Source organism: Martes martes (assembly GCF_963455335.1).
Source record: "Martes martes genome assembly, chromosome: 2".
Taxonomy (NCBI): domain Eukaryota; kingdom Metazoa; phylum Chordata; class Mammalia; order Carnivora; family Mustelidae; genus Martes; species Martes martes.
Window position 1 is genome coordinate 68,345,974 of NC_137889.1, and position 26,147 is coordinate 68,372,120.

General features: G+C 42.9%; 1 protein-coding gene across 1 annotated transcript in view; it reads right to left on the reverse strand.

The window, feature by feature from the left end:
* Positions 1–265: 265 nt before the first annotated feature.
* GATB (glutamyl-tRNA amidotransferase subunit B) overlaps positions 266–26,147 on the reverse strand; it is a 98,308-nt gene continuing 72,426 nt past the window's right edge. Inside the window, exons 11-13 of the mRNA XM_080796618.1 lie at positions 24,487–24,565; positions 3,970–4,104; positions 266–2,467 (exon numbers count right to left, since the gene is read on the reverse strand). Coding sequence (XP_080652744.1) covers positions 2,339–2,467; positions 3,970–4,104; positions 24,487–24,565 — 343 coding nt within the window. The 3' untranslated portion in view covers positions 266–2,338. The remainder of the gene's footprint in view (positions 2,468–3,969; positions 4,105–24,486; positions 24,566–26,147) is intronic.

Here is a 26,147-nt window from a genome sequence, read left to right on the forward strand (position 1 = left end):
AAAGGCTGTCTGCTAATTTTGCTTTATAAATTTAATCAACATTTGCTAAAGTTATTCTGTGCCAGGTAGTGTGCTGAGTATTGAGGCTGACGTTCGTGACCTCCCACCAGAACCAACCAACCTCCTTTTCAAGTAACAGAACACATGGTTTGGGCATGGCCAGGTAAAGCTGGTTCATGCCGACCTGGGGAAGAGCCAGTTTTCCAGCACATTCCCCTCTCAGCCTATAGGTGTGTGGATTCCAATGACAGATGGCAATGGCTTTACCGAGGACACCACTCCTACATTTTAATGAGACTTTCATTGGAACAGCAAACAAAGAAATAGACTGAATTCTCACTCATGCAAAGACGTATTTAAAACTGTATTTGAGGTCTGTTTATGAGCAGAGCCATACTCTGTGAATTTCTGACATTATTATGCAAACATATCTTTTGAATATACAGTCAGGTTCCAAGGATGATATCTGAGCTATGCTTTGATTTCACTTTTTTTATTAGCAGTTGTAACAACATTAACTATCCAATATTCAGGATTTCAAAGTTGGGCATTCGAGACCATGGGGCAAGCTGTCAGAGGTGGACAGTCATCACCATAAAGATCAGGTGTTCTCATGATGGCATTTTTCTCTGGAAGAGATCAGTTCACGATACAGTTTACATAGGATGTAACAGTTTTGGTAAACTGCCTCCATCCAGCTCCCTCCCCAGCCCCATCACCCATTTAAGTAAGGCCTTGATTTAAAATGATCTGGAAAGATCCCCCAGTGGCTTCTGTGAAGTTTGATGTCCAAGAAGCCAGACCTTTGGTGAAAATGGGAGTTTGTAAAACCAAACCAAACCCTATTATTTCTTACAAAACAACGATCCTGCGATCCTGCCAGAATCCAATTTCAGACTGTCTTGCCCATTTGCAATTCAGACTTGCAATGCGAGGAGAGAGAATGGACTCTTTCTCTCTGGAAAAGGAAAAAAAAATATCTTACTTCTGGGTCTAGTAGTTTTCAGTATTGAAGAGAATGCATTCGGGTTACAAGGCCTCCTGGTGAGGGAATCCCTCGTCTCTCAATATTCTGAGTCACTCATGGTTTTTGTAAGTTTTTGTTTAAAACCTTACCTCTTCATGCTTGTCTGGAATAAACCACACACAACTGGTTTCCTTTCTGTCCCTGCTTTTCTGGCTAGGTCAGAGGGAGGCTTTCGTGCCACTCTGAGGTAGGGAAGTCCTGGGCAGTGGCCGGCAGCTGGAGCTTGGTTCATTGCTACACTGACTACTGGGAAGGTCTGTTTGTCTCCAGGGCCCCCAGCTGCCAATGCAGCCCCGTCTGTCAGGGCAATGCTCGGATTCTCCTTAGCAGACTAGGGGATTCAGTGCAAAATATGAGACTCCGGAGAGTCTGTTCTTCTCCTGATGCCAGTTTGACATGTGCTTTTAAAAAGCAGCCTTTGAGAAACCGGTCCTTACGTGTGGGGAGTCAGAGGGAACAGAGGCACTCAGGGCGCAAAGGGGCGCTCCGGTGCAGGAGAAGCGCATTCCTGTCCCAAACACCGGGGTGAAGGTGGCCCAGCCTTCATGAAGATGTTGTTAACGGCATCACAATTACTGTTTAAGGTCAAGATTCTGATGTACTAGCTTATAATCTTATTCTTCCCAGGCAAAACAAATCAATGTTACAGCTCCCCACCCCCCCTTTTTATCTTTCTTTGGCCTGGGTGGGGGGAGAGGGAGTTGTCAACTGCACAATCTTTGAAGTGTAAGTTAATTTTTTATGTGATATTCCAGTATATATTTTATTCATTAAATTTATTTGAAAACTTGTTTGTTCTTTTTTTCAAAAGATTTTTCACTTAATTCTCAGACCTCTACCTTCCAGGATCCCTAGGGAGCTCAACGGGCCATGTCACTTTTAGTCCTTGGATGAGGGAATGTAAGGAAGACCAACACTCTCCTTCCTGTCCGCACGAGGCCTCCTGAGACTGACGTGTGTTTACAACGTGTCAATTCTGTGGTGGTTTTTCGCTCCACTCCTCTACTCAGGTCTAAAATACTGCATGCCAACAAATGAAAAGTTCTCTTAGAACGGTGACAGCCTCTGAAACAGGGTCTCACTTAGTTCCGCATCACTGAGCGCTGGAAATGTGCTGTTTCTTTACCACCAACGCAGCTGGAACCAGTCTGATGTCCAAGAGGCAGCCGGGCTGTCTGTGCAGGTGGCATCCCATGGCTGGGGCCTGGGAGGCACTGGCATGTCCAGCCACTGGATGGCACGTGTTATGGGCTCCGGGTCTCAGTCACGGTCGTTCTGCTCTCCCTCGGACACAGAGGGACCTGGGACGGCTCATGACGACAGCTTCCTCTCCAGGATCTCCTTTATCGCAGTTGGGTCTGCTCGGCTGAGAGTTGCTTTTCGGACCAACCCAATCAGTTTGTTTATAGCTCTTGGGTTCCCCCTCTTCACGTCCGTTACCTTTAAAGATAGAAACTGTTTTAGAGAAGAAAATAATGACATGCATACCTAAAAATGCAAAGTTAAGGTTTATGTTTACTGAAACTTAGATTCAGTTTCTTTTCTGTTAGCATTAGATATAAAATGAGACAAGAAGGAGGGGATGAGCTTCTGAGGAGGTATCTGGGCTCCTATCACAGGATGTTGGCCATGGTGCCTTTTGAGAAAGTCGACAAGAGGGCTGTGACACATCACGAGTGACTGCCTACAGTGAGAGCTGGCACATGGGGACGAGCGTGCTGTCCTGGGCACCGCACTGACACGAGGACACAGAGCTTCTCGGTCTTGGGGGTGAGTAACCAAAGAGGAATGATCTGGTGTAGCTGGAGCAAGGCCCTTCTCTAATCCCCCAGTGGAGGTCAGCAGACACTGAAATGCATGGCTTTCCTTCTGCCCCCAACTCCCTGCCAGGAAGATGTGTTTATCAGAAAACAGATCCACAAAAGGGCAACTCTCCGGGGGCATTTGGGTTGGGGAGTGCACTGTGGTGGGCAAGATGGGGACAACAAAAGCAGGAGGCTCCAGATTCCTATCGAACAGCCATGGACCCACCCTGACCTTCTGCTCTGCCACATCTCGATGGGTAACGACATCTGTGGATATCTGCACTAGGTGCTGCGGAACAAGTCCAAGATGGAAAGTGTGTCTTTATCAGTCACTACAGATGAGGCAGGGAGATGGAGATTGCCGAGACCCAGCGCAAGCTCATTTACCTTATCGAGAGCTCTTTTCAGAGCTGTTAGTGTCCCTGGCAAGCCGATGGGTGGGTGGATATTATTCTGAAAGAGATGCTAGCAATTTTTTACCCACTTAAAAATCTCTAGACAATATGATTGGACTTGGGGAGGAAACGATGGTACTCATTTTAGCTTTTATATTTTGTTCTATGCTCAGAACACAAAATGACTTGGTGTTCAGCTATGCTCCTGTCAAGGATTTTCTCCGTAATTTACAAATAATCTCCCTTTCTGCCTTTCTTCCTGCCTCTTAAAGGCAGGGGGCTAAAGTGTCTGCCTATTTTTCTTCCCTCTCTGCAGTCATGCCTGCTGGTTTGTTAGTGAGAGTTCTCCTTAGAAAGCAGAGCTAGCTATAACCGATTCAAAGTGCACCATGCTGGGAGGTCAAACCTCGGATCTAGTGAGCTTGATAAACACCCCTGTAAACCCAGCTCCACGAGATTAAACCCCAGGGGTGGATATTCCATATAGGAAAAGTTGTATTTTTTCTAATATTCACCTAATTTCAGCTCTCGACCTGAGCTGAAGACGAACAGAATTTATTAGGGACTTCTGATGTAACCGGGCCAGCCCTTATTAGGAAGCGCCTCTGGGCTGCGAAGGGGAGCGGTGGAGAGGCTCCTCGCTGAGTGCTCAGGCTGGCGCCAGCCCTGTGCTGGCCGGAAGGGTGGGCCCTGGCCCCGGCTGCCCAGGAAGCCCCCCCTCCATGCTGCAGGTGATCATTACCACTTGAGGGTGCCCCTCCATCACAGTGTGGCAGGCCCGTTCCAGCACCTCTTGATCCTGCATCAGTTCAAGCTGCTTTTCTGAAACAATCTGCGAGGGAGTCTTCCCTTCACTGTGCCACAGTTCCTCAAACACCTGCAGGCCGGAGGAGGGGGAGAGAGACGGAGAAATGAGCACTTGCTCCACTTGCCAGGGCCCGGACAAACAGAGCTGGGGGGGGGAGCAGTGTGGAGAGCAGAGTCCGTGAATTCCCAGATGTGTGGGTCTAGCCTATGGGGCCCCCATCTCTCCTGAAGCATGTGGGGTGAAGCCACTCTAGAGAGCATTCAGACACACCAGGCGTCTTCCCAGGCACAGCAGCTCTCTCAGGACTGTGCACGGGATGGGGCCTGTGGAGACACTGGATCCTTCCTGCTCATGGAGTCAGGCCCCACGGCAGAGAGGGGCTGTTGGGGGGGGGGGTGTGAGAGGATGACGACATGGGGCCCCTGCTGCCAGGAGTCAGGGAGCCAGGGTCAGGTCTGTCTCATATCCACCAAATAAATTAACTGAGGTGATATTCTGTTGAAGGAGAGGGCAGCACGGGCTAAGGGAGGCAACCACTGCCCTGAAATGAAGTCCAAAAAAAGTCAGCCTGCTGGGAGTTAGATTTTCGTGGGGCAAGAAAGTGGCCTCATAATGAAGCTACAAAATGGAAAGTAACTAAAAACATAAATCATAATCCACAGGGGCCTCTGCCATGCCACATCTGTCCCCTACCGGTGGGACTAGGCCCAAATCTGGCTAGGATAATTACATTAATGGTGTATTTTTCTACTTAAAAAAATAACAGCAATAACAAATCCCCAAACTCATCAAAGTAGGAGAAAAAGGAACATTTTTAAAGAAGGCATTTCCTAGGGTAGTTTTCCTCTTTCCTCTTGCTTTTTCTAGTGTAAGCTGGAAGGCTGGGGGCTGTGGGCTCCTCTGTTAGTCTCCTGTGGCGCCTCCTTCATCTCTGCCTGCAGTCAGTACTGAGCACTGACTGTTCCTTGTGAACATTCTGGCTGAGAACAGGCCAGCCAGGAGCCATTCCTCCCAGAAAAACAGAGCTCGTCAATAATTGGCACATACAGCAAAACAAACGAAGGGGAAGATGCTTGGAATCTCAGGAGGGCTCGAAGTTTTCCCCCACCTGGATGGAAAAAACCCACAAATATTTACCAAGGCTAGAACAGTCAGTGCCCTTCAGCTCAGCTGTCAGAAGACCCACAGTGACTGTGGACAGGAGATGTCTTTGGTGGGCCCTCCTGGGGGCTCCCCTGTGGGATATGCCTCTGGCTACCCTGTACAGCTCCTGCTGCTTAGGGAAAACCTGTCCCTGCTTTTAAAATATCCTGAATATATATGCCTCCAATCAATTCTGCAACTATTTATTCAGCCAGGAAATGGGTAAGGCACTAAGGGAAAGGGCCACAAAAGCAAGTAAGAACTTTTCCTGCCTTCAACAAACTTACTAATGGAGTGTCAGTAGCATAGGAAATGGAGAACAGAACATCTGTAATGCAGATTATACTCGTGAAGCTGTCAAAAGCACGTCTGAAGAGTTTCTCCGACCTCTTTCCCTGACACGTTTTTCTTAAGTTGACTTAAAACTGTTAAAATCATTGTTTCTAATTCTACGAGTAAATACATGTTAGGGAGACAGGATCACAATGGCAGAAAGAAGATCCTGAACTTGCCTCCCACCATGGACACACCTGAAACTACAACTACATGTAGAACCAACCTTCCTGATGACAACCTGAAGACTAGAACAGCCCTTCCACAACTAAAGAGCTAAAGAAAAGCCACACTGAGATGGGTAGGAGGGGCAAAGATGTGGTCTAGGCAGGACCCACATGCCTGGCATGGCACTCCATAGGTGGGATGTGTATCACAAATGCTGAGGTCCTCCCTGAGGTTCAGGCCCCGCATCGGGCACCCCAGCCCTGCAGACCTGCACTGGGAAGATAAGTCCCCATCCCCATAATGTGTACCTTTAAAAATCAGCAGGAAGAGCAGGAGGGCTATCAGAAACAGAGGTTCTGCTCTTCGGGGGTGGGCACACAAACTCACTCTGACACCCAGCTAAGAGGCAGCAGTTTGAAAAGTGCTTGGGCCATACATGAAGGAGATTTATCAACTAATCTTAGGGTATGTGCCAGAGGTGTATAACTCTGTGGGAATGTTCTCTGGCAAAGGAAGCACGTGGGGTGCCATTCCTGAAACTCTCCACCTACCTTGCTAGCACTGCTCAACCCACCCAGATGCTCCTTTGAAGACCTACCCTGCCTGTCCTGGCAGGCACTCCTCCAAGCAGTTCCTGTGCACACATGGGGCATAGCTGGGATGGGCCCTACCCCAAAGTGGCTCCTGCCCTGCCGCAGTGGGTGGACCTGGCTGGCCCGCACCAGCATGCCCACAACAGCTTCAGCCATGCACTGTAGCCAGGTGGGCTGGGGGCCAGCCCTGCTCATCACTGTGCCTGCAGCACTAATAGCCAAGCACAACAAAATAGCTCAGGAAACCACAGGGAGAACACCCCTGGAGCACTCCGTTCTAATGACCAGGAGAAGCTGTGTTTCTGGGCCCCACAGGACAACAACATAAGGTCACTCCTTCAAGACTGGGAAATGTAGCTGATACATAGAAACAAGAATTAGGCAAAATGAAGGAATATGTTCCAAATGAAAGAAAAAACATAAAAAACAAAAAACAAAAACAAAACCCCACAAACCCACAATGGAGATATGCAATCTACCTGATAAGGAGTTCAAAGTAACAGTCATAAAAATGCTTGCCAAACTTGGGAGAAAAGTGGATGAACACAGTGAGAACTACAAAAAAGAGAAAATATGAAAAAGAACCAGAGCTGAAGAATATAATAACTGAAATAAAAAATACAGGAGAAGGAATCAGCAGCAAATTAGAGGATGCAGAAGAATGAAGAATGGATCAACATCTCGAAGATGCTAATGGGAATCACCCAAGATGAACAGCACGAAGAAAAAAGATAAACAGAATCTTAAAAGCAGCAAAAGGAAAGCAACTAATTATGTATAAGGGAAACCCTATAAGACCATTAGCTGATTCTTCCACAGAAACCTTGCAGGCCAGAAGAGAACAGCATGATATATTCGAAGTGCTGAAAGGAAAAAACCTACAACCATGAATACTACCTGGAAAGATTATCATTTAGAATTGAAGGAGAGAGAGAGTTTCCCAGAAAGAAAAGCTAAAGGAATTCCTCACCCCTAAAACAGCCTTACAAGAAATGTTACAGGGACTTTTGTAAGAGAAAAAGAAAAGGCCACAAGCAGAGGTAAGAAAATTGTGAAAGAAAAAATATCTCTGATAAAAGCAAATATACAGTAAAGGTAGTATGAAGGTTAAAAGTAGGAAAGATGGTGGAAGACTAGGGTACCCTATTTCAACCGGTCCCCTGAATTAAGCTGGATATCTACCAGACTATTCTGAACACCCACAAAATCAGCCTGTGATGTAAGAAGATATACCTGGATCTCTACAGAGTATCTCAGGTGGCTGGTCTTGAGGTATGAGGCAGGGAGCCATGATTCTGTGGGCAGATATTGGAAGATAAATGGAAGGGGAGGGAGCCTCTGGGATCCCACTGTGCTGGTGCACAAAAACCTCCTGCACTAGCAACCATGTACAGAGTTGCAGACCGGTAGTAGTGGGGAAAAGACTTCAGGACAGCCCCCCAGACCGAAACCTGGAGCTCTTGGGGGCGAACTTGTGAACTGGGGGCAGATGGCAGTTTTAGAAGCACAAAGGGCAGAGATATGCCCGGCCTTGGAAGCGGGGGCTGGGAGTGCTGCTATGGAGCACAAAAGCCAGGATACTGTGCTTGATCCCAGGACCTCGGGATCATGACCTGAGCTGAAGGCAGATGCTTAACGACTGAGCCACCCAGGTGCCCCTAAGGTCCCTATAAAACAGGTGCATCTTGCTTCGGTTGTGGTCAATAATTTGGACTCCGTACATTTCCTCAACCACCCTTCAACAGAATGACTAAGAGGAGGAACCCCCAACATAGGAAAAACTCAGAGACTGTGACCTCTGCCACAGAACTAATGGATATTGATATAAGCAAGATGTTGGAAATAGACTTTTAGGGTAACAGTTATGCAGACAATATCTAGGATGGAGAAAATCACTAATGGCAAAATAGAGTCTCTAAGGGCAGAAATGAGAGCTGATTTGGCAGAACTTAAAAATGCTGCCAGTGAGATCAAATCTAATCTAGATACTCTAACAGCTAGGGTAAAAGAGACAGAAGAACAAACTAGTGATCTAGAAGGCAAACTGACAGAAAAGAAGGAACAGGAGGAGGCCTGGAACAAACAGCTTAAAATCCATAAAAACTGAATTAGAGGAAATAAATGATGCCATGAAATGTTCCAGTGTCAGAATTACTGGGATCCCTGAGGGGGTGGGGAGAGAGAGAGAGGACTAGAAGACATATCCAAGCAAATGGTAGCTGAGAACTTACCTAATCTGGAGACTAAAACAAGCATTCCTGTCCTAGAGGCAGAGAGGACCCCTCCTAAGATCACGGAGAACAGACCAATGCCCTAGCATGTAATAGTATAACTTGCAAATCTTAGAACCAAGGAATCCATCTTAAGGGCAGTGAGGGGGAAGAGATTCCTTATGTACAGAGGGAGGATTATCAGAATAATGTCAGACCTGGCAAGCCAGAAAGGGCTGGCAAGACACTTTCAGGATACTAAATGAGAAGAACAAGCAGCCAAGAATACTTTTTATCTGACAACGCTGTCATTCAGAATGGATGGAGAGATAAAGAGATTCTAGGACATGCAGAAACTGAAAGAATATATGACCACTAAGCCAGCCCTGAAAGAAATATTAAGGGGGGGTGGGTTCTATAAAAGAAGAAAGACCCCAAGAGTGATATAGAACAGAAATTTACAAAGACATAATGTATAGAAACAAGGACCTCACAGGCAACATGGTGACAATAAGTCATATCTTTCAATAATTACTCTCAATATGAACAGCCTAAATGCTCCCATAAAATGGCACAGGGTTGCAGGCTGGATAAAATGACAGGACCCGTCCATATGCTGTCTACAAGAGACTCATTTTGAACCTACAGATACATCCCCACTAAAAGTGAAGGCATGGAGAACCGTCTTTCATGCCAATGGACTGCAAAAGAAAGCTGGGGTAAGCAACTGTCATATCAAATTAGATTTTAAGCTAAAGACTGTAGTCATAGATTCAGAAGGACACTATATCATTCTTAAAGGGTCTATCCACCAAGAAGATCTAACAATTGTAAATATCTATGCCCCCAACATGGGAGTAGCTAACTACGTAAGCCAACTGTTAACCAAAATAAAGAGATTATACTGATAATAATACGTTAACTGTAGGAAACCTTAACACTCCACTCTCAGCAATAGATCATCTAAGCAGAAAATCAACAAAGAAACAAAAGCTTTGAATGACACACTGGACCACATGGACCTCAAAGATTCGTACAAAACATTCCACCCTAAAACAATGCACACAGAACTTTCTCCAGAATAGAGCACATGCTATGTCACAAATCAGGTTTCAACCAATACCAAAAGACTGAGATTATTCCTTGCATATTCTCAGACCACAATGCTTTGAAATTGGAACTTGATCACAAGAAAAAGTTTGGAAGAAGTTCAAACACTTGGAAGCTAAAGACTATCCTGCTCAAGAATGTGTGGGTCAACCAGGAAATCAAAGAACTTAAGTAATTCATGGGAAACCAATGAGAACCAAAACACATTGGTCCAAAACCTATGGGATACAGCAAAGGCAGTCCTAAGGGGAAAATACATAGCCATCCAAGCCTCACTTAAGAAAACAGAAAAGTCCTGAATACACAAACTATCTTTACAGCTTAAAGAACTGGAAAATCAACAACAAATTAAGCCTAACCCATGCACAAGAAGGGAAGGAATTAAGATTAGAGCACAGATCAATGAATTAGAAACCAGAAATGCAGTAGGACACATCAGTGAAACTCGAAACTGGTTCTTTGAAAGAATTAATAAGATTGATAAACCACTGGCCAGACTTATCCAAAAGAAAGAGAAAAAAATCATGAATGAAAGGGGAGATATCATGATTAACACCAAGGAAACAGAAATAATTATCAGGAATTATTATCAACAGCTATATACCAATAAATTAAGCAAACTATAAGAAATGGATGCATTCCTGGAAACCTATAAACACCCAAGACTGAAACAGGAAGAAACTGACAACCTAAATAGACCAATAACCAGTAACAAGATTGAAGCAGTGATCAAAAACCTCCCAAAAAAGAGTCCAGGACCTAATGGATTCCCTGGGGAATTCAAACATTCAAAGAAGAAATAATACCTATTCTTCTGAAGCTGTTCCAAAAAAGTAGAAACAGAAGGAAAACTTCCAGACTCATTCTAGGGAGGAGTCAAGATCGCGGAGAAGTAGCAGGCTGAGACGACATTGGGTAGCAGGAGATCAGCTAGACAGCTTATCTAACCATTGTGAACACCTACAAATCCAACGGGAAATTGAAGAGAAGAAGAGCAACAATTCTAGAAACAGAAAATCGATCACTTTCTGAAAGGTAGGACCTGCGGAGAAGTGAATCCAAAGCGACGGGAAGATAGACCGCGTGGGGAGGGACCGGCTCCCGGCAAGCGGCGGAGCAACGGAGCACAAAATCGGGACTTTTAAAAGTCTGCTCCACTGGGAAACATCGCTCCAGAGGCTAAACCGGGGGGAAACCCAGGCGGGGTCAGCATAACCCCAGGTCCCGCGGGGTCACAGAAGGACGGCGGGTGTCTGAGTGCCGCAGAGCTCGCAGGTTTTAGAGCAGGGAAGCCGGCTACAGCGACAAAGCCGAGGAGTGAGCTCTAAGCCCGGGGTTACCTTGTGCTGGTCGCAGGCTGGATGGGCTCGGAGCACGGCTGGAGGCTGCAGAGACGGAAGCGACCTGGCGCTTTTCTCCAGCTCCAGCAATTGACTGCTTTCCTCAAGGCGTGACCGCAGGCCAGGGAGGCGGGGCGGTTGGGCGCTTTGCTCTGAGAGCGCACTGAAGAGCGGAACCCCAAGCCCTCGGCTCCTCCGGGCCAAGAGATTGGGAGGCCACCATCTTCATTCCCATCCTCCGGAACTCTACGGAAAGCGCTCAGGGAACAAAAGCTCCCGAAAGCAAACCCTAGCGGATTACTTAACCCGGCCCCTGGCAAGGGCGGTGCAATTCCGCCTGCGGCAAAGACACTTCAGAATCACTACAACAGGCCCCTCCCCCAGAAGATCAACAAGAAACCCATCCAAAACCAACTTCAGTCACCAAGAACATTGGAATTGCGCAGCAGGAGAAAGCAAATCCTACCTGGACAAAAATGACAAGGCGGAAAAACTCACCTCAAAAAAAAGAACAAGAGGCCATACCGAAGGCTGGAGACCTAATCAATATGGACATTGGTAACATGACAGATCTAGAGTTCAGAATGACAATTCTCAAGGTTCTAGCCGGGCTCGAAAAAGGCATAGAAGATATTAGAGAAACCCTCTCCAGAGAGATAAAAGCCCTTTCTGGAGAAATAAAAGAACTAAAATCTAACCAAGTTGAAATAAAAAAAGCTATTAATGAGGTGCAATAAAAAATGGAAGCTCTCACTGCTAGGATAAATGAGGCAGAAGAAAGAATTAATGACACAGAAGACCAAATGACAGAGAATAAAGAAGCTGAGCAAAAGAGAGACAAACAAATACTGGACCATGAGGAGAGAATTCGAGAGATAAGCGACACCATAAGACGACACAACACCAGACTCATTCTATAAGGGCAGGGTTACCTTGATCCCCAAACCAGGCAAAGACCCCATCAAAAAGGAGAATTTCGGACTAATATTCCTGATGAATATGGGAGACAAAATTCTCAAAATGTCCTAATAGGATCCAAAGGTGCATTAAAAGGATTATCCAACACGACCAGGTGGGACTTTTCCCTGGGATTCAAGGGTGGTTCAACATTCACAAATCCATCAATGTAATAGAACACATAAATAAGAGAAGACACAAGAACCACATGGTTCTCTCAATTGATGCAGAGAAAGCATTTGGCAAAATACAGCATCTCTTCCTTACTAAAACTCTTCAAAGTATAGGGATAGAGGAAACATTACTCAATTTCATAAAATCCATCTATGAAAAACCCGCAGCAAATATCATTCTCAATGGGGAAAAGCTTGAGAGCCTTTCCCTTAAGACCAGGAACATGACAAGGATGCCCATTCTTGCCACTACTGTTCAACGTAGTACTAGAAGTCCTAGCAACAGCAGTCAGATAATAAAAAGAAATAAAAGGTATTCTAATTGGCAAAGAAGAAGTCAAATGCTCTTTCTTTGCAGATGACACGATACTTCATGTGGAAAACCCAAAAGACTCCATCGCAAATTACTAGAACTCACACAGCAATTCAGTAATGTGAAAGGATACAAAATCAATGCACAGGAATCAGTTGCTTTCTTATATACTAACAATATAATTGTAGTAAGAGAAATTGGAGAATCAATTCCATTACAATAGCACCAAAACCCGTAAGATACCTTGGAATAAACCTATCTAAAGAGGTAAAGGATCTATTCTCTAGAAACTACAGAACGAAACCGAAGAAGACATAAAAAGATAGAAAAACATTCCATGCTCATGGATCGGAAGAATAAACATTGTTAAAATGTCTGTGCTTCCCAGAGCAACCTATACTTTCAACACTATCCCGATCAAAATACCACTGGCATTTTTGAAAGTGCTGGAACAGACAATCCCAAAATTTGTATGGAACCAGAAAAGACCCAGAGTCACCAAGGAAATGTTGAAGAAGAAAAACAAAGCTGGGGGCATCATGTTGCCTGATTTCAAGCTATACTACAAAACTATGATCACCAAGATAGCATGGTACTGGCACAAAAACAGACACATAGACCAGTGGAACAGAATAGAGAGCCCAGATATCTGGACCTTCAGCTCTACGGTCAAGTAATCTTCCACAAAGGAGGAAAAAATATCCAATGGAAAAAAGACAGTCTTTTCAATAAGTGGTGCTGGGAAAATTAGGATAGCTACATACAGAAGAATGAAACTCGACCATTCGCTTACACCATACACAAAGATAAACTCAAAATGGATAAAAGATCTCAACATGAGGTGGGAATCCATCCAAATCCTAGAGGAGAACAGAAGCAGTAACCTCTTCAACATTGGCCATAGTAACTTCTTTCAAGACATGTCTCCAAAGGCAAGGGAAACAAAACCGAAAATGAGCTTTTGGGACTTCATCAAGATAAAAAGCTTCTGCACCGCAAAGGAAACAGTCAACAAAACAGAGAGGCAACCCACGGAATGGGAGAAGATATTTGCAAATGACACTACAAAGGACTGATATCCAAGAGCTATTAAAGAACTTCTCAAACTCAACACACACAAAAACAAATGAATCAAGTAAAAAAATGGGCAAAAGATGTGAACAGACACTTCTCCAAAGAAGACATACAAATGGCTAACAGACACATGAAAAAATGTTCATTATCATTAGCCATCAGGATAATTCAATCAAAACCACATTGAGATACCACCTTACACCAGTTACAATGGCCAAAATCAACAAGAGAGTAAACAACAGATGTTGGAGAGGTTGTGGAGAAAGGGGAAGCCTCTTACACTGTTGGTGAGAATGCAAGTTGGTACAGCCACTTTGGAAAACAATGTGGAGGTTCCTCAAAAAATTAAAAATAGAGCTACCTTATGAGCCCACAATTGCACTGCTGGCTATTTACCTCAAAGATATGGATGTAGTGAAAAGAAGGACCATATGCACCCCAATGTTCATAGCAGCAAACTGCTGGAAAGAGCCAAGATGCCCTTCAAAAGATGAATGGATAAAGAAGATGTGGTCCATATTCATAGTGGGATATCAGCCATCAGAAAAGATGAATACCCAACTTTTGCATCAGCATGGATGGGACTAGAGGAGATTATGCTGAGTGAAATAAGTCAAGCAGAGAAAGTCAATTATCAAATGGTTTCACTTATTTGTGGAACATAAGGAATAGTATGAAGGACATTAGGAGAAGGGAAAAATGAAGTGGGGGAAATCGGAGGGGTAGAGGAACCATGAGAGACTATGTACTCTGAGAAACAAAAGTGAGGGTTTAAGAGGGGAGGGAGGTGGGGGAATGGGTGAGCCTTGTGATGGGTATTAAGGAGGGGCGTATTGCATGGAACACTGGATATTATATGACAACAATGGATCATGGAACACTACATCAAAAACTAATAATGTACTGTATGGTGACTAACAATAATAATAAAAAAAGACAAAAGTAGTAAAATCAACTACATCTACAAAAATTAGTTAAGGAATACACAAAATAAAGTGATTTAAAATATGACTTCAAAAACATAATGGGAAGGGGAGGGAAAATGTCGTGCTTTTAGATGTGTTTGAACTTAATCAACCATCAACTTAAAATAGACTGCCATATACATAGGGTATTAATAACATTAAGAACATCAGAGTAGCCATAAACCAAAGATCTATAATAGACACAAGCAAAATAAAGAAAAAAAAAATCTAAACATAACACTAAAAGTCATCAAACCACAAGACAGCAAGAGAAGAAAGGAAGAGTACTAAAAAAACAACCAGAAAACAATGAACAAAATGGCAGTAAGTACATACCTAACAATTCCTTTAAATGTAAATGAATTAAATACTCCATTCAATAGACACTGGGTGGCTGAACTGTTAAAAAACAAAAAACACAAGACCCCAAAATGCTGCCTTATAAGAGACTCATTTCAGACATAAAGACGCACACACACTGAAAGTGAAGGGATAAAAAAAAGACATTCTATGTAAGTGGAAATGAAGAGAAAGCTGGGATACCAATAATTATATCAGACAGAATAGATTTTTTAAGACAAAGACCGTAACAAGACAAAGTGCGCTACATAATGATAAAGGGATCAATCCAACAGGAGGATAGAATAATAGTATCTATGTACCCAATACAGGAGGACCTGAATATACAAAGCAAATAGTAACATAAAGGGAGTAATTAACAGTAATACATTTGGCCCTTGAACCGCATGGAAGTTAGAGGTGCTGATCTGTCTAGTCAAAAATCACACAGAGCTTTTGACTCACCGAAAACTTACAGCCTACTCTAGACCAGAAGCCTGATATCATGTAAACAGTTGCTCAACACATATTTTGTAGTTACATATATTACATACTGTATCCTTTCAATAAACTAGAAGAAAATGTTATTAAGAAAATCATAAGAGAAATACATTTCTCTACTGTACTTATCAATACTGTAAGTGAATGATGTCTGTTCACAAGAATCGTGTCAGTACTAACATGTCAATACTGTCTTATACAAAACACCATTACATGTGTTACAACAAAAAAGAAAAGACAACATGAAAAAAGTTGTATTTACAAGATAAAAACTTTCTAATATATATTGAAAAAAGATACGTGTCTAAGTAGACCTGTGCAATTCAAACCTGTATTGTTCAAGGGTCAACTATGTAATAATAGTAGGGGCCTATGCACCTCACTTACATCAATGGATAGATCATCTAGACAGAAAATCAATAAGGAAACAGTGGTCTTAAATGGCACACTAGACTAGATGGACTTAATAGATAAACACAGAGCACACCACCTCAGAACAGCAGAACACATATTTTTTCCAAGTGTGCATGGAACACTCTCCAGGACAGATCACATCTGCCACAAAACAAGTTCTCAATAAATTTAAGAGGACTTAAATTATATCAAGCATCTTTTATCAAGCATCTTTTCTGACCACAACAGTGAAACTAGATATAGATTTCAAGAGAAAAAATGGAAAGCACACAAACTTGTGGAGGCTAAACAACATGCTACTGAATAAACAATGGGTCAACAAAGAAATCCAGAAGAAATTAAAAGAAAAAAACCAACTTTGAAACAAATGAAAATGGAAACACAGCATTCCAAAATCTATGGAATGCAGCACAGGCAAATGTTCTAAGAAGGAAGTTTACTACAGTACAGGCCTCCCTCAAGAAACAAGAAAAGTCTCAAACAATCTACTCTTAGACTTAAAGAAACTAGAAAAAGAAGAATAAACAATGTTCAAACTTAGTAGAAAGAAAGCAATAATAAAGATCAGAGTAGAAATAAAACAATTACACACACACACACACGACCAAAAAAAAAAAAAAAATCAATGAAACCAAGAGCTGTCTCTTTGAAAAGATAAGCCAAATTGGCAAAACTTTTAGTCAGACTCATGAAGAAAAAAAGAGGTCCCATATAAACTTGGAAATGAAAGAGAAGTTATAACTGATACCAGAGAAATACAAAAGATACTATGAAAACTTACATGCTAACAAACTGGACAATCTTTAAGAAATGGATAAATTCCTAGAAACATAATCTTTAAGACTGAATCAGGAAGAAATAAACATACCAATTACTAACAATGAAATTGAATGAGTGATCAAAAATTTCCTAACAGGGACACGTGGGTGGCTCAGCTGGTTATGTGTCTGCCTTCAGCTCAAGTCATGATCTCAGGGTCCTGGGATGGAGTCCCACATCAGGCTCTCTGCTCAGTGGGAAGTCTGCTTCTTTCTCTGCTTGCTGCTCTCCCTGCTTCTGCTCTCACTCACAGATACATGGATAAAATCTTAAAAAAAAAAAAAAAAATTACTTCACAAATGAAAGTCCAGGCCTAGACAGCTTCACAGGTAAATTCTATCAAGCACCTAAAAAATAATTAATACCTATATTTCTCAAACAATTCTAAAAAACTGAAGAGGAAGGAACACTTCCAAATTCATTGTACAAGACCAGTATTACCTTGATAACAAAACTGAGGACACTACAAGAAAAAAACGAAGGCCAATGTCCATGATCAACAACAGATGTAAAAATCTTCAATAAAATATTAACAAACTGAATTTAAAAATAGGATGGGGTGGCCAGGTGATGGACATTAAGGAAGGCACATGTTGTGATGAGCACTGGGTGTTATATGCAACTAATGAATCTTCGAACACTACATCGAAAACTAATGAGGTACTATATAGTGACTAACTGAACATAATAAAAAATAAAAAATACATTTAAAGGATTATACACCATGATCAAATGGGAGTTATTCCAGGGATGCAAGGATGGTTCAACATCCACAAATCAAACTGATATATTATATTAACAAAATGAGGATAAAAATCCTATGATAATCTCCAAAGATGCTGAAAAACTTTTTGAGGAAACTCAACATTCATTTATGATAAAGAATCACAGCAAAGTAGGTATAGAGGGAGCATACTTTAACATAATAGAGGTCATATATGACAAGCCCACAGCTAACATACTCAACAGTAAAAGCGGAAAGCTTTTCCTTCTAACATCAAGAACAAGACAAGGATGCCCACTCTTGCCATTATCTAATTAACATAGTACTGTAAGTCCTAGCTTAGTCCTAGCAATCAGATAAGAAAAAAGAAATAAAAGGCATCCAAACTGGTAAGGAAGATGTAAAACTGTTACTATTTGCAGATCAGAGGATACTATATAGAAAAGACCCGGGGCGCCTGGGTGGCTCAGTGGGTTAAGCCTCTGCCTTCGGCTCGGGTCATGATCTCAGGGTCCTGAGATCGAGCCCCGCATCGGGCTCTCTGCTCCGCGGGGAGCCTGCTTCCCCCTCTCTCTCTGCCTGCCTCTCTGCCTACTTGTGATCTCTGTCAAATAAATGAATAAAATCTTAAAAAAAAAAAAAAAGAAAAAGAATAGACCCTAACGACTCCACCAAAATACTATTAGGATAAAGAAATTCAGTTGCAGGATACAAAATTAATATACAGAAACTGGTTGTATTTTTATAATAATGAAATACCAGAAAGAGAGTATCAAACATACCTAGGAGTAAATGTAACCAAGGAGGTGAAAGACTAGTACTGTGAAAACTGTACATCGCTGATGAAAGGAACTAAAGATGACACAAATAAATGGAATGATACTCCATGCTCACTGATTGCAAGAATTTATAGTTAAAATGTCCATACTATCTAAAGCAATCTATAGATTCAATACAATCCCCATCAAAATACCAATGTTATTTTTCACAGAACTAGAACAAAAAATCCTAAAATTTGTATGGAACCACAGAAGATCCTGAATAGCCAAAGCAAGCTTGAGAAAGAGTAATAAAGCTGGAGGCGTCATTTCCCTGATTTCAAACTGTACTACGACGCTACAATAATCAAAACAGTATGATACTGGCACGAAAATGGACACATAAGTCAATGGAACAGAATACAACGCTCATAAATAAACCCACACTGATACAGTCAATTGATCTATGACAGAGGAGGCAATAAATATAATGCAGAAAAGACAGTCTCTTCAATGGTGTTGGGAAAACTGAACAGCAACATGCAAAAGAATGAAACGGGACCAGTTTCTTACACCATACATAAAAATGAACTCAAATAGATTAAAGACCTAGATATAAGACCTGAAACCATAAAACTCTGGAAAGAAAATAAACAGTAAAATCTTGGACACTGGTCTTAGCATGTTATTTTGGATTTGTCTCTTTAGACAAGGGACATGAAAGCAAAAATAAACAAATGGGACTACATCAAACTAAAAAGCTTTTGTACAGTGAAGGACACCACCAACAAAATGAAAAGACAACCTGCTGAATGGGAGAAGATGTTTGCAAGTGATATATCTGATAGGGGGTTAATATCCAAAATATATTAAGAACGTCTACAACTCAACACCAAAACCAAAACCAAACCAAAACCCTAGATAATCTAATTAAAAATGGGCAGAGGACCCAAATAGACATTTTTCCAAAGATATACGGATGGCACATGAAAAGATGCTCAACATCACTAATCTTACAGGAAATGCACATCAAAACCACAATGAGATATCACCTTCTGTCAGAATGGCTAAAATAAAAAACAAAAGAAACAAGGGTTGGTGAGGATGTGGAGAAAATGGAACTCTTCTGCACCATTGGCAGGAATGTAAACTGGTGCAGCCACTGTGGGAAACAGTATGGAGGTTCCTTAAAAAACTAAAAATAGAACTACCATATGATCCAATAATCCCACTTCTGGCTATTAATCCAAAGAAAATGAAAACACCTATTCAAAAAGATATATACACCCCTAGGTTCATTGCAGCACCATTTGCAGTAGCTAAGATATGCAAGTAACCCAAGTGTCTATGGACAGATGACTGGATAAAGAAGATGTGGTATATGTACACTATGGAGTATTACTCGACCATAAAAATGTACAAAATCTCAGCACTTTTGACAACACAGATGGACCTAGAGGGTATTATACTAAACGAAATAAGTCAGAAATAAAAATACCATATGAATTCATTTATATGTGGAATTTAAAAACAAAACAGAAACTGACTCATGGATACAGAGAAGAATATGGTCGTTGGCGGGGGAATATATGAAAGGGAGGTATATGTAAGAGGTATAAACTTGTAAAACAAATCACAGGGATTCAAAGTACAGCATAGTGAGTACAGTCAATAATACTGTAATAACTTGGGTAACATGGTACTTAGAGTTATGGTGATCATTTTATAATGTACATGAATTTTGAATCACTAAGTTGTACACCTGAAATTAACACAGTATTATGTGTCAACTATACTTCCTTTAAAAGAAAGTCAATACATATTCACTGTAGGAAATAAGGAAATACAGAAATGATAAAAAGGAATCACCTATAATTCCCATTCCCTCAATACAACAAATACATTTTGGTGTTTTTCCTTCCCTTATTTTTGTTTTATAACACAGGTGCAATCATAACATACAGGCAGTTTGTGACCTGCTTTTGTTTCACTTATTACAGAACTATTTTGTCTTTTAATAAAAAATTTAATATCAAGCTTATTTATCATAATGTAATTAAATGATCCCTCTGGTAGGTATTTAGACTTTGGCCAGTATTTACACTGTTCTTCTGCACAGTCACCTAAAAAAGTGCATAGAGAATGTCCAACATTCAGGAAGAGAATGTGGAAATCTCAAGAGGGATCCAGATCGCTGGCTCAAAATGGAATCACCTGAGAGGATTGCGTACAAAGAGTCTACGCAGCAACTCTACAGGAAACCGAGGTGGGAAGCTCAGCAGACATGGATGGTCCCTGCGGCCCGGGCCTGGAAGCAGGCACACCTGGCAAACACAGGAAGCCGCTCCCGGGCCTGCATCACTTCTCCTGGCCCGAGACAGCCACCTTGGCAGAAAGCACAGAGCCGACCTGAGCCAGCAGACTAGAGGGTCAGCCTCTGCCTGGCACCTAACACAGTGGGACCCGCCCCGCTCCAACGCTGGCTGCACTGGCTGGCGCCAAAAGCACCAGAACAGAGGCGGTGTGAGGCAACCCGGGGATCACTGCCAAACCACACGGTTCAGGAGGAAGAGCAGGACAACGCTAGGATGGATACTTTTCACCGCAGAGAGCTGGCCGCTCCCTGAGAAAGGAGGGCGGCGGTACAGAGTGAGGGACGTCTAAGACAGCAGTCCCCCGGGAACACACGGGAGCCCTGCGTGGTGCTCTCTACGCCCGGTTAGAACACACCAGCTATTTATTAACTTCTCCAATCAGTTAAGGGGCCCCCAGAGCCCAGCCCCCGGGGCCGATGCAGTAGCCTCCAGTTGTCTCAGCCTGTGCTTGTTTCTGTTTCAGACCCAGACTGTGTGCTCCTGGCAGAAGCCCAGCAGGGCAGGAGCCACCGAAGGAGGGTGGGGAGTGCCTCCAGGCCAGACGCTGCAAGGTTCCCTGGCCCTCCTGCTGCAAACACAACAGCCTCTGTGTTCACGAGCCTTGTGCTGCAGCGTAAATCCTCAGTTTTCGTCTGTTTCATCATCACCCTGGGATGTTCTATCCCAGTTCAACTGTTTCTGGCTAGGCATGCAGCTCCCAGGCCCTGCTGCTGCTTACCCAAGACAAACATCGGTGACAAGGGACTCCTAGGGTAGTGCAGGCCATCTCTTAAATGGCCACAGAGAGCATGGGGTCATGCAAGCTGGGAACCCCCAGTCACACACTGACCAGGGAGCCGGCTCTGACACATGGGGCAGAAGCTCAGCCTTCAGGTCCCTGAGGACCGAACTCACACACTCCTTCAATGACTACCCCTGTTTCTCTGGCTGGTGCTATTTTTATAGCATCTGGAGGGAAGGATGGAAGGAAAGCAGGCAGGCCCCTTGCCTGGAAACCCAGGGGTTTCCAGGGTCCGAGTGTGGAGTAAAGGCCTGTTAAGGGAGAAGGCAGGGAGGCAGCTGTGACAGTTACAGAAAAGAGGGGTCCCCTCTGTTCAAAGGCAAGTATTGGCAAAGGTCATTCTTCTAGAAAGGCACAAACAACAACCCAAGTCCCTAAGAGAAGCAGGGCATAGTAAAATGCACACAGAACTGAACCACCAAAAAGGAGAAGACATCAAATCATTTGTAACTGTTCTACAGCAGGACACAGAACATCTACTTAAATGGGTTTTGTGATTTCTCTCTAAAGCAGACCCCAAAGTAGACCAGAAGTAATGGATTAAGTGGCACACCTACATATTAAAATTCAGTCTCCGTCTCTCCGGAACCCCCAGCCGGCTTGGTTCCAGCAGAAATGCTAACTGGACCATCCCCAGGAGACAGTGGATCTATTTCATCTATTTCAGTCGTGCACAAAGGGGACACATACACATTCTGCACGATTTCCCCTGGGGCTGCGGCTGGCCAGCAGTCTGGCCAGCACCTGGGGCCTCCAAAGACGCTGCAGTCTGCAGGGGAACTGTGACTCTGACGGCCCACTCCTTGGGGAGGGGAGGAGTGGGGGCTGCTACCCACTGCTCTGACAGGGGGCACTGGATCCTATGACAGGAATCTAGGCAATTTTGTCTACGGTTACCAGGAGGCTGCTCATGATGAGAAATCATCCTTTTCTCTTTCAGTTACCACAAGACAGGGGTGCTTCCTGGTAGCAACCTCCCAACTCCCCTGGCCCCAAGGGTGCCCAAGGGTGCCAAAGGGATGAGGTTTGTAAATCTCCGAAACACCGCTGAACACCCATGAGGAAGGCGCAGTGAAAGGTGTAAGGGACAAAATAATGGCTGATGACGTAAGGGGGACAGACGAGTTAACAATAAATTATACATAAACTGGGAGATTCTGTGGCATTCAGAATGTTCTAAGGGCAGGATGATTCTTTCTACCAATCTGTCATCCTTAGGAGTCAGTTACTTGGTCAACTTTTTTCCCTCATTCATGGTTGTCTAATCAGTACTAGAACCTCTTGCAGTTCTGTCAGAGGGAAACACCAAGGAGTGGAAGCCCAGAATCTTTCCGCTCCGCCTGAGTACCCTCTGGCTCACAGGATTTCTCAAACCCAAGGCCTACACGGATTCTTTTGTTAAATTCAGTAAAAACTAATTATAAAAGACACAGAAAGATGCTCAATATGGTTAGTCCTTAGGGAAATGCAACTCAAGTCCACAGTGAGATATCACTGTACACCTACTAGGATGACTACAATAAAAAAGACAAGTGCTGGTGAGGCTATGGAGAAAGTGGAACCCTCATGTGTCGCTGGTGGGAAGGTTAGTGGTGCAGCCCGCCTGGAAAACAGGCAGCTCCTCAACATGTTCAATGCACAATTACCATATGACCCAGAATTCCATTCTTACAGGTCCATAACCAAAGAAACTTGAAAACATACGCTCAAACCAACACATCTGAACACAAAGGTTCAAAGCAGCATGAGCTGCTTGTATAAGTGCATGGGAAGATACCTGGCATGGTGTTCACCCAGTATTAATGGTAGTTATTTCAAGGTGGTAGAATCTGAAGATCTTCATATTATTCTGCATTAAAATCTTTATAATGAACAAATACCTTTTTTTTTTCCAGCAGAAAATCAGTAAATGATTTTCTTAAAAACAAAACAAAGTAGAAAAAGAAAGAGCAAAACCCCCAAGGCAATAATATATACAGGAGATTCCCTCACACCAGCATACGTTTAATACCTTTCTAATCAGACTTTTATTTTAGTTTGATTACTTCATCGCAGCCAGGATTCACCCCGCTTCCTTTAAACATGTAGGAAGTTGACAGAATTCAAAGGTGTCCCCATCTTTATCTGAACCAGCCGTCAGCATCCAGCATTTTCCACTTCTTCCCACTGAACCAATCATATTCACTGTACTAGGTTTCCTTCCTCCTTCCCATTCCCTCCTTCTTTCCTTCCCTGCCTTTCTCCTGGTCTGATGGGGCAGGATGAGTGAAAAGGTGAATTTTTTTTCCCTCTTTCATTTCAAATGCTACAATTCATCTGCTCTTATGTATACACATAGTTTTTTTCCTGCCCTTAGGCCATCTAATCTTCCTGTGACTGCTGAGCACTGTTAACAAACATTTGTATTCTTCGGACATCCAAGCAACCCAAATCCTTCCCTACATGTGCCAAGGTCCCTGCAGCCGCCAGCCTCACGGGGTGGCAGGTAAACAGAACCTTTACTGGTTTTGTCTCCAGTTTCATTGCACAGAGCTGGGTGTGAGCTCCATAGTGCCTTATAATTAGCCCAAAAGCAGCTGCTTTTCCAAAGCCTCACTTTGTACCTGCCACGACTGTCAATGTGTATAAATATTAAATGCAAAAGGCACCATTAAAGTCACATTAAGTTTCTGGCTGAAGCACTGAGGCTTCGACATCCAAAGTTGAGATCAAGCCACTGCCTTGGTGTTCTTTGTCTTTCTGGGCACTTACTTGTAAGAGTTTTCAGTGGGTGAAATCTTTCACCCACCTATGACTGTTACCTATGAGGCCACCTCTAATGCTGCTGTTTTCGCAGCTTGCACAAATCACACAAGTGTGTAAAATTTCACCTGCTAAACGACAGGCAGTCTGTCTGACCTCATCTCAGGGGGTGATCAGGCAACGAAAACCAGTGAGCAGTAAGCCCCTAGTAGTGGCTGGACAGCTGCGAAGGACTGAGAATGACCAGGAAGGGTCGGGGAACGGTGCCAAAGCCACCCCCCACCTTGGCCTTGTGGGGCGCAGGGACTTGCACAGGCTCTGAAGCCCCCACAAGCTGCAGGCCGGCTTTTCACATAAACAAATGCCTGGAAGACATTCCAGGCAAAACCAAACAGGAACTATTCCCCCTGTTTAGGCAAGGATGAGAAGCATATTACCTCCATCGCACATACTGGCTTTTCTTTTTTCTTTTGCTAAATGAAATGTTTCTACCTTTTCAGTATAAAAACATTGCAAGCATTTAATACTGCAATTATAAATGCACTTAGTGATGGCATTTGGCCTAAAACATTTATTGGGAGAACAGAGCAGCCCAAAACTTCAAGAAGCATGGACATACCTGTTTAGCTGCTGTGGAAGAGATGGCTTTTCGGTCCAGCAGGTTGAGAAGCTCAGCCAGCGCGGAAGGTGTCACGGGACTAGCAGCCCCCCAGAAAGGAGAGAAAATAAATTTACATTTCACACTGTCAGCATACCCATTTATGATTATTGAGAAGCAAAACACTTGATATTGTAGGTTTAAATAATTAAATCCACACCCAGAAATGGAAATAACATGCCAACCGGGCTCTATTTATTTATTTATTTTGTATTTTAGGATATAACAAATTTCGGTGACTAGCGTTGTTTTTCTTTATTTTACTACTCAACAATAATGGCTGTTTGGCAGAAGTTGTAGCAACAGACAACTGCTCAGTTTAATTAGTCAAAAAAAGGAGTGGCTGCAAAATTCATGAACCATGACAAGAGAAAAAAAAAAATACCCAAAACAAAACAACCCAGTAATTAAATATTTTCAACTGCAAGATCAGCCTAAAAATTACTTCAAACAAAAGAGCTAACAAAGCTACTTTTCTGAGTGTTTTTATGCAAATATAAATTCTTTGTAATTGTAAGAGCTTTTCTTTAAGGGAACTCTCCATGACTGCCATCCCGTCCTTAAATGGCCTTATAGGCATCTGCAGGGACTCTGTTCTCCTCTCCTGACTCACAACACAAGGGCCCAGAATCCATCATACCCATACTTTTAGAATGTGACTTATTTGCCAAGATCCCATGATAAAAGGCGGCCCAGGAGCAACCAAACCCATAAAATGTCATTAATTCACATGAGGGGGTAGGAGTGTGTGTGTGGGGAGGGGGAGTGCCTAGATTATAGTGAAAAGACAACAGTGAATTACACATTTCTTTAAAATATGTGATTTTGCTACTTTTAAACACACAAAGCAACGAGGCTAGTAAAATGCTGTTTATCTGAGGTCATTAGGGGACTAGTTTTAAATAGATAGGATTGACTTATAAATAGCACATTAGTGTGAATGAAAGCTTCTGAAATGCTTAAGTCCAAGTGAAAACACCTTCTGTTTATGTCTTAGTTCTCATCAATCACAATTAATTTCTTTGTAAGCTCTTAGGAAATAAAAAGGAAACTGCCACATAGCCCCCATCCAGTTTCCATGAATTCCTCTACCTAGTGAGTGCAAGCAAGTTCACCAGCTCCTTCTTGCTGGATTCTGGTTCAAGTAGGGTGAGGTCTCATTAGGGCTGTTCCCTCAAAGCAGCTGACACATGGAGGCAGACCATCATCCTTAAAGTCTTTGTTTATCCCAAAGTATGGATAAAAGGTAATTCCAAGTGGAAACTAAGTTTGGAGACTCTCCGGTGTTATTAAGTTGGTATTTGGAACATCTGTGAACCACCCTGATTCAATCACAACAGGAAGAGGGGCAGAGAGCTGGAAATAAACCAATAAATCCCTTTTCCAACCTTCCACCTTACTCACAATAAAGAATCAGGTTGTTTGAAAAACATGTATTCCTGGGGTGTTCTGCAATCCTAGAAAATGCGGTGGCTAATTAAGAGTGTAGACAGTAGGCAGAACCCATAATAAGCCCTGGCGCTGGACTGGATTTCTAGAGCATGCAGAAAAGAAAAGGTCCCTTCTTCCACATGAAGTGATGATATCAGGGACACGGAGACAGAAGAACAGAAATAGAACAC